General features: G+C 36.3%; 1 protein-coding gene across 1 annotated transcript in view; it reads left to right on the forward strand.

Annotated features, from left to right (window-relative positions):
- The window catches only part of Cep97 (centrosomal protein 97kDa), a 220207-nt gene that overhangs the window by 66548 nt on the left and 130925 nt on the right, over positions 1-22734 (forward strand). The window contains exon 7 of the mRNA XM_090380233.1: positions 2034-2116. Coding sequence (XP_090236359.1) covers positions 2034-2116 — 83 coding nt within the window. The remainder of the gene's footprint in view (positions 1-2033; positions 2117-22734) is intronic.

A 22734-nucleotide genomic window follows, 5' to 3' on the forward strand; every position in this document is an offset into this window, starting at 1 on the left:
GACAACTTTTTGGCATTCTATTACAAATTTGCATTCTTTTGATTGTGATCTGAGCATTCACATTCTTCAAAGATTTGAATACCATCAGTGCCATCAAGGGCAAGCATTCCAAATTTTTTGAGAGAAGGTAACTGAAAGTGTCCAGAGTCATGTAACATGTCTAGTGAGATTAGCAAAAGGGAGTCCACACAAAAAAAGGCTTTGAATTTGTGGGTTACAGAGCATGGTAACTAGGCATCTTAGAGGAGACCTGATTAAGGCCCTGTGAGGAGAAAGTAAAACGAATGGGGTAAAATTTTGACTGTTATAAGTGATTCCAGAACCTAGGGGCCATAAATTCAAAATTGGTGGGGTTGAGGTTTATACTGGATTGTGGGAAGTTATCTTTCAGCCAGCAAGTTCATGATTATTGAAAAAGTTGCTTTCATGGGCAGTTGAGGCTGACAGCTTGTGAAATTCAAAAGTTGGCTTAATAGCTACCTATGCAAGGAGAGATTCAAGTAGGTAGTTTATTGTATTATTTATTATTTTTTAATTAATTAATTTTTTTTGATTGGCAGAAAAAGTCTTGGGCTTCCTTGCATCATATGACTAATATTAATTTTAATTGTCGTGTTTCTCTAACTTTCACAGCTTTTCACCCATTTGCTCCATTTTGTAATTCATCCTGTTGGTGTCAAATTAAGATTTGGTACCTCTATCTAGTTGGTCCATTTCTCACATGTGAATTCTCTAAAGGGTTTGTTAATTGAGATGTCAAATGCTTTCTAAGATCTTCTGGAATTACAGCTAACTTAATGTTTAATTCAGGTAAAATGTCCAGATGGCCTTCTGGATAAGCTAGCTTTTTAGGAAGGCCACTTGGATGCTTGAAAGAGATAAAAATATCAGTAGGGGCAGTGATGTTTATATCTCTAGTATACCTTCAGACTTTAAGATGTAGGGGAATTTTAGGTGATATTTTCCAAGAAAAAAAAAAAGTGTCTTATGGTCTGAAAAATATGGTAATATAATACAGAAATTATATTATATAGTTTGTTGGAACAGTAAAGTAAGAAAAATTTTATAAAGTTCCTTAGCATGTATGGATGCAATTTATTGCATACATGCAATTTTTTATTGCATGTATGCAATAAAAAATTGCATTTCATGGTAACAAAATTTGGTTACTTCATTCATCCTGTTGGTTATTCATTATAATATTTTATATAAAGAAATGTTATGTTTTCTGATGAAAAATTAAAAAATTTAAAGATGTGTGTTTTTTTATTCTTGTGTTAATAATGTTTTTCTTTTTTTAATAAAAGAAAAACATTATTGATGTGAAACTAGTTCTTTCCATTTTCAAATTTATAAAACCATAAAACTCGCAAACTGTCAGTTGATGCAATGTAAACAACCATAATTCATGTAAAGCTGCAGACAAATATAATTTCAATAATGCTGTTGCCTCATCTACCAGCACATTTCATGAAATATGTAACTGTGTAAACAACCATGTCACTTTCAAAATCATTAAGGAAGGTAAACAGGTCAAAAGCCACCAATTTAGAATAAGCAATTAATTGCCCAGTTAGTAAATCATCACTTTTGTGCTAACTCCTTATAGCACATAAAAATTACATTTTGTTATTAGCAAAATAGTAAGAGGAGTTTACCTCAATATAGTGCGTAGAACACTTCCGTATGATACCCTCCAGAAATTTTTGGGTTATGCTGCTCTGAAATATTATCTAACCTTAGTTTATGTAAATCATAACTTTTCATATAAAGAATTTTAGGTAATCTAGAAATCTAGGCAAAATTTTAAATTATATATAATGTAGGCAAAAGCCTTGTAATTTAAAACAGTTACAAAATATTAAAAATATATATATAACTGTCCCTTCCTGCATGGTTCAAAAAGTGTATACATTAAAACAAGCTCAGAAGAAATTTTACTGTATTATTAACAATGTTACTCTATATTAGCAATTGATTTTACTGTCTGACAGTAATTATATATCAATTAATGTATAATTATTTTCTTATAGATTTCTTACTTATCTGGACTTCACTGCTTGGAGCAACTTACAATTGCAAATAACCCGTGTGTGCTTATGACTGGTCAGCTTCCGTATCCTTTAGTAACATATTTTATTCTACTTTTTTATTTAAATATAATTTTAATTAAATTATTGTATTCTACAATACTAGAGATTGCATGGCTATATTTAGACATGGGTAATGACATAATTTAAAAATGTATGCATTTTTATGTTCAATAAAAACCTCTGGGGATGCTTTAGTCTCTCCATTTATGATGGCTACCTTTCAGCCATCAAAGCTTGGACTTTGGTCATATTAGAGATAACACCATTATCGTGTATTGACTTAAATTACTAAGCCCAGTACTGAACCAGTAGCTATGGCAATGGTAGAGATTTAAAGAAAACAACAAAAAAACTCAAAATTTTTAAAAATTAGATGCTTGACACTACTTTTTATGCAATTTTCAATATATATATTTTTTCCCTAAAGTGGAATAATTTAAACCTATTTCCTACCAATTACAGATATACTGTGTGGTCTTCAAGAGAGGGGATTATAACGAATTGTGATATAGCTTGGGCTCTATTAACTGGGGAGACTACTATATGCTGTTGGATATGAGTTAATTGTGGGAGGTATTAAAGGGTATGTACATGCACACACTTGTTCTGGTGGAGAAGTTCTGTAAAAGAAACATACCCCAGTAGGTTACAAATTAGGTTAAGAGTTTAATTGAGCAATTGTTACAGGCTTTTGCAAGAAAATGATTTATATTAGCATATGGCGCCTCCGTAGCCAGGTGGGAAGGAGCAGCAGTGCGTAGCATACGCTTCTTGATTAGACCGGGGTTCGAGCCCGTCACCACCAAATATGAAGGATGTGGAAAGGTCAGGGAATGACCCCCGCATATCCCGGAGCAATATGGCCTTAGTTGCTAATGCTCCTAAAAACCAAACAAACAAACAAACAAACAATATTAGCATATATGTAACAAACCACTGATGGGTTGTGACAGGCAAAAGCTGAAAAAACAAGAAATAACTAGCAAAGAGAGCTAAAAATGGAGACAAAGTTTCATATGTGAATACAAAAAAAGAAGAGAGTGAATCAAATAGACCTCTACTTGTGGAAACAGGAGTCATAAAAAGCCGAGACCACCACAAAAAGAATCCTGTTGATCATTCTGCCACCATGGAAACATAGAATACAGAAGAGTTCATTTTTGTTTGGGTGTTGGGAGCATTTGCAATGCAGGGTTGCTATAAACACATACTGGTGGCGGAAACAGAACTTTGCAGAAGTAGTATTAGCTGCTTGCATTTACAAATGTATGTTTTTTCAATTTTTATTTTAGATTTATTTTGCATTCTACAGTTTGAAAAGTGTTTTTATATTTTTGTAACAACATATTTTAAAAGGGCAAAGGCATCCATTCCCAAGCAAGGGAAATCATTGACAATGTGATAACATTTTGTGAAAAGGAAGCTATCAACAATGCTCTTCAAATACCAATCTGCCAAGCTAGAAAATGTGCTTTGGCAATAATGGGAGTTTCTTTTTCCACTCTAAAGAGAATAAAATGTCAGGCAGATGAACTTGAATGTAGTATCAGTAGTGGTAATCAACACTAGGAAAACCCTGAAAAAAAGTTGAACATCTGAAAGGAAATATAGATGACTTCGTAGGTGCATTATTCGTAATGTAACGAATTTATATAAAACAAAAGAGAGTGCCAACAATTTGTGAATTGTTGCCTGTTTTGAAATATAAAATAGATTTTACATGGTAAAGAGAAGTTTTGAGGAATATTGTGTCCATGAATTACTCGTACCATTGGCAAAAGTGCGCCAACAAGCAAACAGTTTTAATTGAAATGCCAGATCTTGTTGCATGGAGAAATAAATATTTACGCACAATGAAGTACAGACAGTAAAGAAGAAATATTATTAATTAGATGAAACGTGGATTGACAGTAATTTTGATTTTCCAAAAATGTTGGCAGAGCAGCATTACTGTTGGAATTGAAATGGATGCAAATTCTAAAAATCAACTTATAGTAATTCATGCTGGTACATCATTTGGTTTTATGCCCATTATTGACCTTGTGTACAAAGCTGGGACAACTGTAGGTGATTACCATGGGCAAATGAACTTTTTAAAAATGAGTGTTATAAAAACTACTTCCCAATATTCCTCCTCATTCCATCATATGTATGGACAGTGCACCTTACCATACCAAAAAGGCTAATCCAGTTCTCACAAAATATTCAACTAAAAAGGATATGACTCCTTAGCTCGAGATCATGATACCCCAAAAAGGAAGCCTGAACTTCTTTGATATGATAAAACAGCATGCACCAAAAACAAATATCTGCAAACTATACATCTTAAATTATAAGAGAGAACCTCATACCTTTTTAGTAGGACTGTAATTCTCTCGACACTCAATCATGGATGATTATATTATATTATGAACCTACCCCATGTGCATAGTCATAAACAAATCAAATTTAAAATGGCTATTAATTAAAATCATCATGCCTTCAATTCTCATATCACACCAAGCGAATCGGAAGATGGCGGCCACCAAACCCCCAAAAAAACAACCAACATCGCATGCTATCATGAGAATTGAAAAACAGTTGTCGCAAAAAAAATCTAAAAACTACGAAACAAAATAAATATCCATTAATTCACATACAATTTAAACTTTAAAACCGTTTTATAAGTCCTTTTAAGAGACCAACTTATTCGGTTTGTTACCGTGTTCACGAGAGCACAGAAGTGATTTGTGAATGATATCCCCCCAGTTTTATATAAAATTATCAAAACCTGACATGAGATTATTTATATAGACCAATGTATAAATTACTGTTCATACATGCACGTAAGCGTCCACAAGTCTGAAATATTATAAGGTCTGCATATATTAATAGGGTTAGCATTTAATCTCATTTCTAATGTTTCAGCAATTAATAATTTAAAATATTCCCGCTGTTTATTAAGAACTGTCGATTCATTAAAAAGGAACACATGTCCATCAGTGATTTCATGAAACGCAAGCTCAGAAGCACCCGTCCTACCTGCCCTAACTGATGCCACATGCTGCTGTATCCTTACTGAAAGTAAATTTTGGGTCGAGCCAATATAAGCAGAATTGCACCCACCACAGGAAATATTGTAAACAATATTGTGAGCTTCCATGGTAGGAACTACACCCACTGCCCTATGTTTCAAGACGGCATGGAGCTTACTCATGGGTTGTGCAACATTTTTAAATTCAGTGTTCTTAAACATGTTAATAAATTGTCTGTAGCAATCCTGTATATACGGAACTTTAATAAAATGTTTATGATCCACCCTATCATTTTTTTGTACCATTGTCCAATTTATATTTTGCCTGTTGACTAATTTGCATAATGGTAACTAATGAATAACCCCTATTTAAAAATCTTTTTGTCAGTTCCGTAAGCTCATCCAATAAGGAACCTTGAGTAGAACTATATCTATATGCATTATGAAAATGATTAAAAATAATGCTCCATTTATATGTGAAAGGGTGATAGTGCAAAAATTTTCCAGTATTTGTTGGCTTCCTATAAATTTTAAAAAATATGTTTTCATTAATCCTGGTTAAAGTAAAATTTAGAATTTAAATATAAAAGAATATACAGTACAGACTATACAAGATCACTAGTGACACAGCACAGGCCATGATGCCATTAGTATTCCACCATATCATTATGATCTGAATGTTATTGAATTTGTTTGTCTTCAGTAAAATGGCACATAAGAAATAAAAATGTGTCTGCAAACTTGAGTTTGTTCAACTATATTTGGCGCCTCCGTAGCCAGGTGGGAAGGAGCAGCAGTGCATAGCACACACTTCTAGATTAGACCGGGGTTTGAGCCCGTCACCACCAAATACGGAGGATGCGGAAAGGTCAGGGAATGACCACTGCATATCCTGGAGCAATATGGCCTTAGTTGCTAATGCTCCTAAAAACCAAAATAACAACATAACAACCAACTATATTTAAGTGAGGTGTTCACGGAGATAGGACAGAACTAATGGGGAAAAACACTGAATACATTGCACGTTTAGAGAAAAAGTATTGGGTTACAGATGGATTTGTTGAAGTGACAGATGAGCTTATACAGCTCAGTGAAAATGAAGAAACTTCGGATGAGGAAAGTTTTAAATGATTCTATAAGTGAAAGTGAATATAATTATTAATTTGATTTTTATTTCAATTTATTAAATTTTACATTTTAACCACTATGCAAAATTTTAAGATTTTATTGACCAATTATACCATCCATATATATCAAAAACTTCTTGTTAATATTTTTTTAGCTATGTTTCTTTAGCTAACTTTCAGCTTGATGTTAATAATCATCTTTTTGGTTCATTAAAATTTAAAATGTAAAAAATTATATAAACCCTTTTCAGAGTAACTTTGACCAGCACCTTATAAGTCTGCCAATCTAAGGGAAACTGGGATGTATTTCCATTTAACATAAACTTAAATATTTTTGATAGAAAATACTTCATTTTTTGTTATTTGTTAGTAAAATACGTGTTTAATGTCTGTTACAGTGTTTTGAATTTTAAATTTTTATCTACAAGTTTATAGCTGAATACAAGCTCTTTTTTTTATTATTATTAATGTTTGTTGTTCAATTTGCCTACTAGTTGTATTATTTTATTTACTGATTTTAAAATTTAAAAATATCCGTCAATTAATGCCATGATAATGTAAATAGTAGTAATGCCAAAGTGTGGTAATTCAATGTCTGTGGTATCTTTGTCTTGCCACTTACCCAAACTGAAATGAACTATCTGTTTCCATGGCTGCAAAATAATTGACAGGGCTCTTCTCATTGTGGTCAGACAATAGGTACTTTTTAAAAACATTTACAGTTGAAGGACCATCCAGACCACAAGGGAAAAGTGACAAGGAATCAGTTTGTTGTAAATTAAGTGATATGGCAATCTTAGAGAAGTTTGTTGGAAAACTACTAAAGTTTGGTGAAAGCTCAGGAAAATAATTAATATTAAAGTCTAATGATTATCTCATTAATGTCCCCAAAGGATAATACATTAACATGCAGCTTTTTTTAGTACGACAGGATGTATACATCCTGTCGTACTAAAAAAAAAGTGTGTGTACATGTGTGTGTGTGCGTATGCCTGCCATATCTAAAAATTTTATCAGTTTACATAACACATCTCTAATTCTTATGCAGTTTCTGTGGTAAAATGCTATCACAGCAGTTCTTGACTAGATCTGATATGCAAAGATGCTCTGTCTTGCATAAAAAAATTGTTTTCAAGCATTGTCATTGTAGTTGTGGAATGACAACAGGGGCTAAGTTGTCTTGTATCATAGCATTAGGTAGTAATTTAACATGTGAAAACACATCATACAGTACCTTAGTTTCATTTAAGGATATCTCCTGTGTTGCATGATATAGGTCTGAGCTCCTTATGAACATTCCATGCCACTAAGTGTCTACCTCCATTCATGCTAACAAGTTTAGAGCAAATGTTAGTCAAGTTTTGGTGTCACACACTTGCTGTTGTTGCTTGTGATGTTGTTTTGGTAGAACTACAAAACATTAGGCAACATGTTCCACACTGTCACATCTTGCAGTTGCACCTGCATTGGTATGACATCTGGTGCCAATACCAGTACACTGCCTACAGATCTTTTCACAGCTTCAGTAATGATATTCGTGTCCTCATCTTCATCATCTTATACCTTCCATTCTGTATTTATGTGTGGTGGATGGACTGGGGTATTGAAATTGTTTTCAATACAACTTTTTTTCCTGATGTTTGTTTTTCGAATACAGTGCAACCTCACTATATACATGGATGTCAGGGACAACATTAACACCCATATTATGAGCAAAGTGCATTATAGCTGAAAATAAAGTGTACGCAGTTTTTCCCAATTTTTTAACATAAATACACAATGATTAAAATACAACCTATTAAGCAAGTCTTTATATAAGAAAAATTTCATGTTGCATTGCAAAATTGTAAAATTACAATTACAAAATTGTAATTTTGCAATTTTGTTGTCAGTAGATGGAAATGGGATAAACATTTTAAATGGCAAGTGCACAGTTGCTGTAGTTTTTTTTAATAATTCTGAATTTTAAAATGAAAATATTAAACTGCAATGTGTCATATACTTAAAACATAAAATTTCAAACTTGTTCATTTGTTGTTATGATTCCGTGTTTCCAAATTAGCATTAGTTGAGGCATACAATGCAAGAAAGCAAGCTAATGCAGTGTTAGCCAAAAAAAACCCCTCCCATTTCACCCATCCATTCACTCCAAATGCATGTCTAGCTCAGCCTTAAATTTATTTAAGCTATCAACTTTCACAACAAGAGATGGAAGTTTGTTCCAGTGATCAACTACCTGCTGGCTAAAGGCAAATTTCCGCACATTTATTCTACAACCGTCTTTCCTCAATTTGAATCTATGCTCCCTCAGGTTTGTAATCTGAGCAAGAGGAATAATCTCATCAGCATTGAGCGTGCTCAACCCATCCAAGGCATTATACTCCTCAATCAGATCACCTCACAGGTGCCCAGTCTCCAGGCACTGCAATTTGCAGAACTTAAGCCTATCTTGTTAAGAGCACCCCTTTGTTTCCCTCACCAATCTTGTTGCCCTTTTTGACCTTCAGACCTGTACACAGCACTCAAGGTGTGGCCTGACCATTGCCTTGTACAGTGCGATAATCACCTCCTTATCCCTACTAGCAAACTTCCTATATATATCACTAACAAGACTCCATGACATGCAGCCTCCATGACTCTGGCAGCCCTTCTGCATTGCTCAGTGAACTTCATATCTGACTGCACAATTGCCCCTAGGTCTTTGTATCATTCTCCACCTCCCTGAGTGTAGTACCACACAGTTGGGGTAAATTTCTCTTGGGTTACTGCTACCCATATGCAGTACTTTGCATTTGTCAATGTTAAACTGCAGTTGCCACTTCTCAGCCCATTTTCCCAACTTATCTAGATCCAGTTGGAGTAGCATACTGTCTTTACTGTCGTTAACAACCCTGCCAACCTTCGTATCATCTGCAAACTTGGACATTAAACCTGATATACCTTCATCAGTATCATTGATAAATATACAAAACAACAATGGGCCCAACACTGAACCCTGGGGAACTCCACTAATAACATTTGTCCACGAAGAGCAGTGTCCTTTGATTACCACTCTCTATCGTCTCCCACTCAACCATCCCTTTATCCATTGTAGCAACTTACCTTTAATGCCATACTACTCCAATTTTTACAGCAGCCTTCCCTGCCAAACTCTTTAAAAATCTTTCCTGAAATCCAAGTATATGATATCAAAATTATTTTTTGCATCCAGTTCCTTTGGGACCACATCATAATATCCAATCAGATTGGTCAAACAAGACCTCCCTTTAACAAACCCATGTTGTGTGTTAACTATTACTGTAGTCTTTTCTAGATGATCCTGCAATGCTTTTTTAAACAGTGACTCCATTGTTTTCCCTGGAACATAAGTTAAACTAACAGGGCAAAATTATTATGTGATCTTTTTATGAACCCCTTTGTGAATTGGGGATACATTTGCACACTTCCAGTCCATGGGGACCTCCCCTGATTCCAAGGAATATCTCATAATTATGGCTAAGGATTTGCTTACTTCCTTTGCTGCCATCTTTAATATAATTGGAAAAGGCAATTTTTATTTCCTAGCCATCAGTGACCCAATGACACCATTTAGATGCAAACTTTAGGCATTGTTGGTGACAGGTGGTTGTAAGCATGGGTACCTTGAAAAGATCAGGCTCATACAGAGGAGAATTTTTTGGATCGTCATCTTGAAAACACCACTGGTCATTCCTTGGTTGAAGTCCATGGTTAGCTGCGCACTGTTTTCCATTTGTTGGCTTGCTCAAGGCAGGACAGTCTATGTTTACCATGACCATCAATGAGACATGGGTGCCTGAGAAGTGCTGCTCTGTCCACTCTTGGAACACCTTAACTGCAGCACTCTGCAAATACCCCACAAGATTTGCAGTTTCTGTAAATACTGCCCGAGGAAGTTAGTGTCAGTAGTGGTAAATGATGCAGGCTTATGGAGCATCAACCAAAAACACCATCTGTCCATCCCCTCTTATAATTTGTGTTACCCTTCCTTATTTTTATTCAAGCTGCCGACTGATGCTACACCAGCTGGAAGTTTGTTCCAACAGTCAGTTACTCTGTAACTAAAATAAAAATTTAACCATCCTTTTCCAATTTAAATTTCATGTTCCTTTGTGTGTGTGTGTGTCTCATCTGAAAAAGAATAAGGGTGCCACCAGCATATAGTTTACTCTCATTTAAAATGAAACTGAACTGTTCTAACAGATATCTTTAGAGGTGCCTAGTTTCCAGATGCTGAAATTTGCAGCACTGAAGTCTTTCTTGGTAAGAGTATCATTTTGTGCTCCTGACTAATCTTGTTCTTCTCTGTACCTATTCTAGTAGATCTACATCCTTCACAAAATGAGGCTTCCAGACCTGTATGCATTATTGGGGATGTGGTCCAACCGTTTATTATACAACAATATAATTGCATCCTTATTTCCCTGCTAGAAAAATTCCTGTATATCATTCACAGAAACCCATGACACACACACACACACACACACACACACACACACACACACACACACACACACACACACACACACTCTCTCTCTCTCTCTCTCTCTCTCTCTCTCTCTGTGTTTGTGTTGCTCAGAGAACTTCACATAGGATTTGTACAGTTTCACCTAATCTTTTTTGTTTTCCATTACCTTAACTATGGTAACCATCCAAAGTAATAGAAAGCATTTTATACCAGAATGACATACAAGTTGGTATGTTATTCTGAAATTACGTCTAACCTTATTTGCAGTAACTTGCATTTATCAATGTTAAACCTCAACTTACCTGCCTAATTTCTTTAGGTCTTGTTGCAGTGGCACACCTTTATTCCTCTCATTAACTATCCTTACAACTTTTGTATCATCAGTACACTTGGACATCAAAATTGAAGCTTTCATCAGTATTAGTAGAGGCAAACTATGCAAGGAAGAAAGCTTATATAACATCTGCAAAAAAAACAAAAAAAAAAAAACAGTTCCCTCCCTTCTAATACGTCTAATTCTTCCTATGTAAAGATGTTCAAACTATTCATTTCTTCCATAATACCAGTGGGAAATTTGTTCCAACAGTCAACTTTTTTTTTTTTTTTTTTTTAAATGAACCCCAAACACGAGAGGTATTAGAACCTATAGTACTTAGTACCATGCTTGGGTTTGAGGTTAAGAAGATGAAAGAAGATATTTGTTGACATTGGACTTGAACGTTTGTAGATTGTAATTTTCAGGAAATACGTATGAAGGAAGGTTGTTCCAGAAAACGGCAGTTGAATGAATAAATGAGGAAGATGAAAAGTTGGTTCTGTGGGTTTGAAGTTGGACAGTAAATGGATGTTGGCTGGTGGCAGCATGTGTTCGGACTGTTTTGAAAGAGGGAGCAGGAATTATTAGCATTAGCATTAGCATTAGTAGAGGCATATGATGCAAGAAAGCAAGCTTATTCAGCATCAGCCAAAAAAAAAAAAAAAAAAAAACACACCACTCCAATTTCACCCCTCCGTTCGTTCGAAATACCTGTCCAGTTGAGCCTTAAATTTGTTTAGGCTATCAACTTCAACAACAAGTGACGGAAGTCGGTTCCACCAACCAACCACCCGCTGGCCAAAGGCAAATTTCCGCACATCTATCCGACATCCGTCCTTCCTCAATTTGAATTTATGCCCTCTGAGGTGATTATTTTGAGCAAGATGAAGAATCCCATTGGCATTGAGCATGCTCAAACCATTCAAAGCCTTATACACCTCTATCAGATCACCTCGCCGGTGCCTAGTCTCCAGACTCTGTAATTTGCAAAACTTAAGCCTTTCTTCGTAAGAGCAACCATTTGTTCCATTCACTAATCTTGTTGCCCTTCTCTGTACCTGTTCCAGCAGCTCTACATCCTTCTTGAAATGAGGCCTCCAGACCTGTATACAGTACTCAAGATGTGGCCTAACCATTGCCTTATACAATGGAATAATCACCTCCTTATCCCTGCTAGAAAAATTCCTGTATATCATTGACAAGACACCATGAGCTACTATTGCAGCTCGTCTGCACTGCTCAGAGAACTTCATATCTGCCTGCACAATTACTCCCAGGTCCTTTTCATTCTCCACCACTGTCAGTGTAGTACCGCAGAGTTGATATGTTGCTCTGGGATTTCTGTTTCCCATATGTAGTACTTTACATTTGTCAATGTTAAACTTCATTTGCCACCTCTCAGCCCATCTGTTCAACCTTTCCAGATCCTGTTGCAGCAGCATAGCGTCAGTAGTGTCCTTCACAACCCTGCCAACCTTTGTATCATCTCCAAACTTGGGCATTAAACTTGATATCCCATCATCAATATCATTCATAAATCAATATCATTCATAAATCAATATCATTCATAAATCAACATCAATATCATTCACCAAAAACAACAACGGACCCAACACTGAACCCTGAGGAACTCCACTAATAACATTAGTCCACGTTGAGCAGTGTCCATTGATTACCACTCTGTCTTCTGCCACTCAACCATCCCCTTATCCATAGCAGCAATTTGCCTCCAATGCCACACTGCTCCAATTTGTGCAGCAGTCTTCCATGTGCAACAGTATCAAAAGCCTTTCTAAGATCCAAATATATAATATCAAAGTTATTCCCTGCATCCAGTTCTTTTGTGACTACATCATAGTATCCAATCAAATTGGTCAGGCAAGACCTGCCCTTAACAAAACCATGCTGCGTCTGAGCTATAACTGAATTCTTGTCTAGATGATCCTGCAGTGCTTCTTTAACCAGTGCCTCCATTAATTTTCCTGGAACAGAAGTTAAACTAACAGGTCTATAATTACTTGTGTCAGCCTTTGATCCTCCTTTGTGAATTGGGGTTACATTACAAAATGTTATTACAAAATCATCTCCAGTCTATGGGTACCTCCCCTGAGTCCAAAGAAGCTCTCATAATTATGGCTAGGGGTTTGCTTACTTCCTTTGCTGCCTCCTTTAATATAACTGGATAGATCCCATCCACCCCAGGTGCCTTTTTTATGTTTATCCTCAACAATCTCTCCTCCACTTTCCTCTCAGTTATTACAAAATCATCCAGCTCACTGCCAATGTTTACTTTACCTACATCATTCTCCTTCCTGAATAACTCCTCATGCGTGAATGTAGATGCAAAATACTCGTTTAGATTGTTAGCCACCTGAGCAGGATCCTCAACTGTTGAACCATCAATATCCAGTGGACCAATCTGATTCATCCCTTTCCTTCTTGAGTTTAAATAGGTAAAGAACTCTTTTCTGTTTTTCTTTGCATCCTTTGCCAAGGTTTCGTAGTCTGCCTTTGCCTGCCTAATCTCCTTTGTGACTTGGTTACAGACCAACTTATATCTATCATAGGCTTCCATGTCACCCATTAATTTGTATGTATCCCATGCATTTTTCTTCTCTGCCACATGTCTCATTAGTTCATCTGACAACCATTTAGGCCTAAACCTTGAACAATATTTCTTAGTTGGTATGTAAAGCCTGGTAACCTCCAAGATTAGTTCCTTGAATGCTTCCCATTTTGAGTTTGCTGTTGGTAACATCATCAGTTGGTCCCACTGTATAGAATTTAAATACTGTCTCAGACCGTCATAGTCACCTTTACGAAAACAAAAACCCTTCCCTTTACCTCTGATGGTAGTTACCTCCTTGAGTAAATCCCACTTCAACACACTGTGATCACTGCCGCCTAGTGGTTCATTTATCTGCAGATTCTTAATGCATGAAGAATCACTACTGATAATCAGATCAAGAGTATTGCTCCCTCTTGTTGCCTCACGAACATGCTGATGTAGAAAACAATCATCCAATAAATCCACAAAAGCCTTGCTAGTGTGCGAGTGACCAATCCACAAATTCCAGTCAATATCTGGGAAATTAAAATCCCCCATTATAAGACTCTCTGATTTACTGGCCCACTTTATTTCCCTGTACAATATCTTATTATACTCATCAGAGTCATTAGGCCTATAGCACACTCCTACTCTCAATTTTGATTTCCCTATGCTTATGTCACACCAAACCGACTCGACACTGCCCTGTCCATCGATGTCAACTGGCTTCACTTCCTTGGACTTTGTGTTTCTTAACTAATAGCATAACCCCTCCTCCCCTCCTGTCCTGTCTATCTTTTCTATACACATTGTATTCCCCAAATTCCAGTTCCGCATTCCTTATATCTGTGTGACACCTCGTCTCTGATATCCCAACAATATCTGCCTTTGATGTTTTGAGCAATACCTCAAATTCATCAAATTTATTTACCAAACTCCTAGCATTGGTGTACACGCAGGTATACATGCACCTGTTTCTATTCTTAGCTACCCTAACACAACCCATGTGTTTACTTGTACTGCAATGACTCCCAGCAGTCTCTGAAATATCCTGCATCTTGTTTTTCAGGCTTCTGCTCATTTCAATAGAAGCAGTGCAAGAATCACTTCCACCTCTGCCAGTGGCTACTGTTAATCTATTAGTCCTTGTATCCCCCCCAACTAGCAGTTTTCCGACCCACCTAACACTGCCTCGACAGCATCAGCAAAAATTCTTGCATCCTTTCTATTTAAGTGTATCCCATCCCTGTAGAAGCAATCTCTCCTGTTAACAAGTACAGTCCAGGCTGAAAAAAATTCTACCCCTTGAGCCTTGCACAATCCCTCCAGGGTCGAATTGATCGACAAGGCTCTCATCATATACTCCCTCCTATCGTGTCTGGGCAGAATTGCAGACACTTTCAAATTCAACCCTAATTCACGGCTTTTTTTCAACAGTGACCTGTACTTGCTAAGTAATTCCGTTGAAAAAAAACCTCATGAACTGCCCTAGCTGCATGTCTGCACTACTCAGAGAACTTCATGTTTTAGCAGCAGCAGTTTTTTCCCATCGTCTTTACCATTATTATAAAATCATTTAACTTCCAGTCTATATTAGATAGAATTCTGCTAACCCTGTTTGTAACAACATTCTTCATATTTGAAGAATGTTTGAAATGAATGAAAAATACCCAGGTATTTTTCATTCACTACTTCCTCGATTGTGTTGGTATGTTTTTCTGCAATTACTGACAGCCGTATGCAGTGCCATGCATTTTTCAATGTTAAACTTCATTTGCCACTTCTTAGCCCATATGCCTAATGTTTCTAGATCTTGTTACTACTGTAATTGGTCATTAACCACCCAGCCAACTTTTGTATCATCTGCAAAATTTGATACTAAACATGATATAGCTTCATCAGTATCGTTATTAAATATTGAAAATAGTGGGCCTACCAGTGGATCCTGGGGAAACTTCACTTATGACATTAGTTCAAAAAGAGCAGTGCCCATTAATAACCACTCTGTCTTCTGCTTCTTCACCGTCCCTTTATCACAACAGTGACTTTTCGCTAATGCTGCACTGCTGTAATTTGTATAGCAGTCTTTTATGTGGAACATTATCAAAAGCTTTACTGAAATTTAAGTATGTGATGTCAAAATAATTATGATGCTTTGCACTGAGTTCCTTTGTTACTGTGTCATAGTAGCCAATCAGATTACCAGAAAAGATCTGCTCTTAACAGATCCATGCTGTGATTGCCATATAACTCCATTCCTGTTAAGATGATCCTTTACTTCTTTCACTAGTGAGTCCATTATTATTTTCCCCTGAACAAAAGTCAAGCTTTATGGTCTCTGAGTAACTTAATTCACCCTTTATTTACCCTTTAGAAATAGGAGAGATATTTGCATGTTATCTGCAGATACCTTTCTTGACTTCATGGGCACTCTCAAAATTATGTTAAAGGTGTATTTACCTCTTATGCTTTTTCTCTTAATATAATTGGATGGATTCCATCAGTTCCCCTAGGTGCCTTGTTCATTTTTAGCTTCAACAATTTATCTTTCATTTTCCTCATTTACACAAAATTATTTAACTCCCACTTACAACTTTATGTACTTGTGAGATTATTTTAGTGGCATGGTGTGCAGGTATATCAAGAACTGGAAATTGGTGAAATAATGAGCACTTAAACCTGCATGGAGTGTAACCTGTCTTTAATTTTTTAAGAAATTACAAAATATTCTCATATGTGTCGTGGTACTTCCTTCTTAAGTGAATATGGTGATACTGGTGAATTATGGTGATATGATTCATATAAAGTTGTTAATTTTGATTACACATTAATTTGGCTACACAGTATTATATGTTAATTTGATAACACATTTCTTATTTGGTGAGGTTTAGTCTTGAATTGCTTAACAAATACTGTTAGCATGCATCAGGCAAAGAATCAAGTTTACAGTTTTAAATAATTATTAATTTGTTATTAATTTGTTATTAAATAGTTATTAATTTGGTTAATAAGATTAATAATAAATCAATTAACATTAAGTAATTGGATAATTATGAATACTTACGCTCCTGTAATACTGTCAGCCTCATACCTAGATGATGGTTTACAATTCATTATATTTATATGTTCTGTACTGTACTCTTAAATGAAAAAGTTTGGAATTAAAACTGCAATCAGGGTCTCCTGGGACCAAACTTAGGTTAGATTGTCACTGAGGATAAGGGTATTTAGAGTGGGAGTAGGAATTTGGATGTTGTCAGGTTAGACCTCTGTTTGGCGGCTAATTTTGTTGAGTATCTTAATTATTTATTTATTATTGTTTATTTGGTTTTTAGGAGCATTAGCAACTAAGGCCATATTGCTCCGGGATATGCGGTGGTCATTCCCTGACCTTTCCGCATCCTCCGTATTTGGTGGTGACGGGCTCGAACCCCGGTCTAATCAAGAAGCGTGTGCTACGCACTGCTGCTCCTTCCCACCTGGCTACGGAGGCACCAATATCTTAATTGTGTGGCTTGGTTCAAGATGACATTAGAAGGGGATGGGGATTTTTTTTCAGGATATACTTATTGTGGTTCTTATTTTTGCTTTTTATCTGCTCTTAGTACTCTACTTTTGAAAATACAGGATTGTGAAAATTAAAGTATGCCTATGTAGAGGGCTCTGGAGTGAGTTCTAAGGCTTGTACTGAAGAGAAATTTGGACAACAGGTACAATAAAGAATGCGCTCGCCATTTATTGGAAAAAAAAATTAGTTAACAAAATTTGTCACTGTATGGTGCGTAACTATCTTAGTTACGATTATGCAAATAACTTAAGTTATTTGCATAATCGTAAGTTATTGTCACAGTGCCACTACTCAGCTCTACTGTACTGTATAAAAGCAAAGCAGTCTCTTCAAAATCATTCAGTTTGCCTGCACTACAGCAGCAGTGCGAACAATGTTGCTGGAAAAGGTGCTATTAGTGAAGCTGTACTATCAGAACAGCAACAAGGCAGCAACGGCTATCAGAGAATTCTGGCGTCAGAAGTGTATAAGGCATGCACCTATGACTGTTTGTGCTGTCTGCAAAATTTGAAGATCTTGGTGTTTAACCAGGTAGAGGTCGAAAACGAGTGGACTCCTCCCGTGTTGAAGATGTGGCTATGGCTGTCGTGGATTTATCGTCAACCTCCATGTGGTAGCGAAGTGTGCCAGCTGTTTCTCGTGAAGTGGACATGCCATATTCCACTATAAGGCTAGTAATGCATCAGGTGTTGCGGTACTATCCTTACAAGATGCACATGCTACATCAGCTAAAGCATGGTGATGCAGATATTTGTTTCACATACGCACTTCAGTTTCTGGCGCAGATGATTGGATACCACTTGGCCATGGAACATCCTTTGGAGTGATGAAGCCCAGTTTAAATGGACAAGTGAATATGCACACCTGTCACATTTGGGCAACAGAAAACCCTTGAGTTATCCAAGAGGTCCTAAGGTCCTGTTACATTCTCCAAAAGTGACAGTGTGGTGTGAACTTACGGCCACAATCATGATTGGGCCATATTTTTTTGAACAGGTAACACCGACTGGATCCCACACCTGTTCTGTCACTGGACAGCGATATTATGAATTGTTGGCAAATTTCACAGTACCAGAGTTGCAATAACGTGTGTGCCTTCAGGATACCATATTCATGCACGATGGTGCACCACCCTCACATTCACCATTGTGGCAGATCTGAAGGACAGCATTAGACGTCATGTGCTGGCTATTCCAGTTGACATGTTACATTCTGCTGTAGAAAATGCTGTTCTTCGAATGAAAACTGTTGTTGACCAAAATGGAGGACACATTGAATGATTGTAGTGCTGTTCAAGTGATTTGTATTCCCACAGCGCCATATAGTGACAAATTTTGTAACTAATTTTTTTCTCCCAATAAATGGCAAGTGCATTCTTTATTGTACCTGTTGTCAAAATCTCTTCAGTATGAGCCTTAGAACTCACTCCAGAGTATTCTACATAGGGATACTTTAATTTCAACAACCTGTATTTGTGTGTTATTGTCTATCTGCATGCCTTTGTTTCATTTAATATTGTTTGTTATGCTGATAATGAATGATTCTTTGTATAGTCTGCATTTTCTGTATCTGTCGGTTGTTAGGGCCAAGGTGTTGAAATCTCATTGGTGATACTTGCACCAGGCGTGAAAAACTGGATTTATGTTTTTTTAATTCTTTTGAACAATCCCTTACTTATTTGTCCAATATATGATTTTTGGTAGTCTATACTTTGTAAATGGTATACAGGGCGTTTGGTGGCAGGAGTCTTTGTCAGAGGTGAAAAGCGAGGGGGGGGGGATTTTTACTATATTTTTAATGGTGTTCTTGTAAAATCTGATGTGTGACCCATATTTTTTGGCAGTGCTTTTAATCTGATTGCTGATTTGGGGGACATAGGGTATGTAATGTACTTTTTTCTTTTTCAGTTCTTTGTTAGATACCTGTGTATTGAGATATTTCTCCTCTGTTGTTTTAATTGCCTTTATTATGAGTTTTTTGTGGGTATCCATTGTCGCTAAATATTTGGAAAATTCTGCTGATTTCTTTATTGAGTGCTTGATCTTTACATAGTCTGTACGCCTTAAGGATGAAACTTCTAAGAATGCCTACTTTTGTGTTTATGGGATGATTTAGAATTCAACTTTATAAATAATCCTCTGTGTGTTGGCTTTTCTGTACATTTCTGTTAAGAGAGAGTTATTATGCTTCTTTAACAGGAAATCTAGGAATGGTATGCTATCATCTTTTTCTATTTCTCTTTTTAAATTCTATGCGTGGATGTAAAGTGTTTAGGTGGTTGTGGAAGTTGTTTAATTCCCCAAGTGATCAAATGGTTAGAATGTCATTGATATATCTACCCCAGTATATAGGTTTTAGAGGGAAATTGTTTAAGCCTATATCTTCAAATGCTCTCTTGAAGATTTCTGCTAGGAGGGGAGAAGAGAGGGGGTTGTCCATGCTTAGTCCTACTTTTTTGTTTGTATAGATTTGATCTATCAATTGGGGATGGCTATTTCAGAATCACCAATACTCTATCAAACCTATGGAATCACTTGCCAGCCTCCCAGACAGCTGTATCAGTTTTTTGGCAGTTCATTAGTGAGGAACTAGGCATTGACAGAAAGACCAATGTTGAATAAGCTATTTCTGTTTTATTAAACTGGGTGCAACTATTTTAAACACAGGTAATAGAATTGACTTTAGTATGATCCCAATCTATTTTTCTAACCAGCAACCCTTCAAAGTACATGGTCAATATTAGTGGTCTTCGAGGCACCACAGATCACAATTTTGTGATTGCCTCTTCTGTGGTGGGTCCTCCTCTCTCTCATGGCCATGCTTGACTTTGTGTTGTTTTGTATTAAAGGAATGCAAAATGGAATGACGCATGATTTCTTTTCTTTTTCTTGGTTTTCTTAAATATTGTGATCCCAATTTTTCTCAGATTGTGTTAGTAAAGTTATTCTTTTACAAATAAAATCCTTTATTCCAACATTTCACCCTGAAATCTCATACTTAATCTAAACCTTGGTTCCCCAATAAATGTGCTAAGTCTGTTGTTATATAACATATCACAATTTGCTTATATCTGAATCTCCAGATACATTTTCTATCTATATTAAAGCTTGCAACAATTGTAATCATGCACGATGGTGCATGATTACAATTGTTGAAAACTAAGTATGTTCAACCCATACTTAGTTTTCTACAGGCTGAATAGAAAATTTGATACTTATCCATCTGGTAGTTGAACATACTTTGGCTGCAACTTCTGTCCGTCTGTACTTCCACTACACTTTCTTGTTCTTTGCATTATGATTTTATTAAATGCAGTTCCTTGTGCTACATGGTTTCAGGTGGATTATCTATTGTTTTTCTCAGAATGTACATTTCAGATGGCTCAGTAGTAATGTGCAGTTCCTAGTGCTGTGGCAGACTCAATGTGTCTTAGACTTATAAATATATCAGATGATTTCAGTAGGATCATGCAGTTCCATGCAGTTCTTTGTTCTCTTCACGACTTGGATTACTCATTTCTTCTTGGAGTGTTCCTGGACAGATGGACTTTATACATTGTTGCCTATTTTTGAATGTATGTACCTTATTCTCTGTATAATATCATGAATTGTATCTGTAATACTGTATATGGTATTGTAAATATGGCAGGGTTGCCCGAATTTTGCAGGGACTGCCTCGTACAATAAATAAAAAAACGTACTTTCACTTCTGTTACAACCTACTGGTTTTGTTGCATTCTCAGCTAAAGATAAAGTTGACTTACCAGCATCCTACTTTTCTATCAGTGATCTTGGTAAACCACCTCTTAACATATCCAGTACACTCCCTTCAATGCCTGCTATGATGTTCTAACATCAAGATGTTAGAAGAATTCTGAACAACCTTGATGCCAAGAAAGCTTAAGGTCCTGCTGGTATTTCTCCATTTGTTCTCCAAACCCTTGCCTCTGAACTTGCTTCTGTTCTTTGTCGCCTTTTTACACTTTCTTATTCCACAATGAATGTTCTGTCTCTGATTTTTTTTAAAACGTCCATTGCTTTTCTTATATCTTTGTTCTTGACTCTTTCCAATTTAGATCTTCATGCTGATCTTCTCCAAAATTGATAGTCATGTTGAATGAATACTAAAATTCACATTAATCAAATTCTCAGTAGATATTTCAATTTTTAAGTTTTTCTTTTATATTTTGGTTATGAAAATACTGTTTTCTCACTAGATGGTTACAGGAACAAAACGTATGAAGTGTCTCAACTCTGTCTCATAGATGTTCAATTTCTGCTGCCTGCTTTTTCTGTAGATACTTCCATGGTCACTTTCTTCTGGACTTCTCTGAACTTCTCTGTTTCCCACCCTCTTCCAACCGAATATATGCCTCAACCAGTCAGCATTCATTCACTGTCCAACTCCAAACTCGCAGAATCAACTTTTTCTCTTCAAAAACTTTTTTCTCACTCATTTATTTATCCCTTTTATTTCTGTTTTCTGGAACATGTACTTCCTGAAAACTATAATCTGCAGAAATTCAAATAACATTATGAAGTGTCTTCTGTCTTCCCAGCTTTCAACCCGTGTACAGTACTAAGTACTATAGGTTCTAATACCTTTTGTGCTTAGAGTTTTTATTAAGAGAGAGAAAGAATCAAAGCAGAAACCAATGTTTTACAGAAAATCAACAGAAGACAGATGTGGAATGCAATTCCTTACACCAGCATGGAACTGTAAAGAATTTTTTATGGCTGTATTTATCTACATAATAAATAGCTAATGTTGGAAATTAAAATAATTGACAGTCACGTTGAACGAATACTAAAATTACATTAATCTAATTCTCAGTAGATATTTCAATTTTTGTGCAGCAGTCTTCCATGTGCAACAGTATCAAAAGCCTTTCTAAGATCCAAGTGTATAATATCAAAGTTATTCCCTGCATCCAGTTCTTTTGTGACTGCATCATAGTATCCAATCAAATTGGTCAGGCAAGACTTCCCCTTAACAAAACCGTGCAGTGTCTGAGCTATAACTGAAGTCCCAGGGGCTCACATCTGGTGAGTATGGGCTTCTCACACCCAGGGTCCTGAGCTGGATATCATCATTCTTCTCTTTCTTGGTGATTCCTTTCTACTTTTGTGTGTGTCTCTCTCTCTCTCTCTCTCTCAGGGTAACTTGGGATTTTTTTTTTGGCTGGTGCAGCATAAGCTTCGGGTTTCCTTGTACCATATGGCTAATAAATAGTAATAGTAATAGTAAAAAAAAAAAAAAAATCAACCAGAAATCTTATATAAAATTCAAGTAATAAATAGAAAGGTATAAACAGATGTTTTGCAAGTCGTAAATAAGCGACAAGATGCGGTGTTATAAGTCATCATTGGGGGATTAGTGTAATTATTAGTGTAACGTATTAACTTGCAATCCCCCGCTGTTTTCACATCTGCCGCTCAAAAACTTTGCTCCACGAACATCATGCAAGCGGTGCATGATGTTTATGGAGCAATCGGGTATGGGACATGATATTGCCATGGGGAATGTCTTTGTGTGTGTGTGTGCGCGATGTAAGGAGTGTAAGGAAATCAGGCAACAACTCAG

The sequence above is a fragment of the Mastigoproctus giganteus genome, chromosome 8 (assembly GCF_048544385.1).
Source record: "Mastigoproctus giganteus isolate SK-2022 chromosome 8, ASM4854438v1, whole genome shotgun sequence".
Classification (NCBI taxonomy): Eukaryota; Metazoa; Arthropoda; class Arachnida; order Uropygi; family Thelyphonidae; genus Mastigoproctus; species Mastigoproctus giganteus.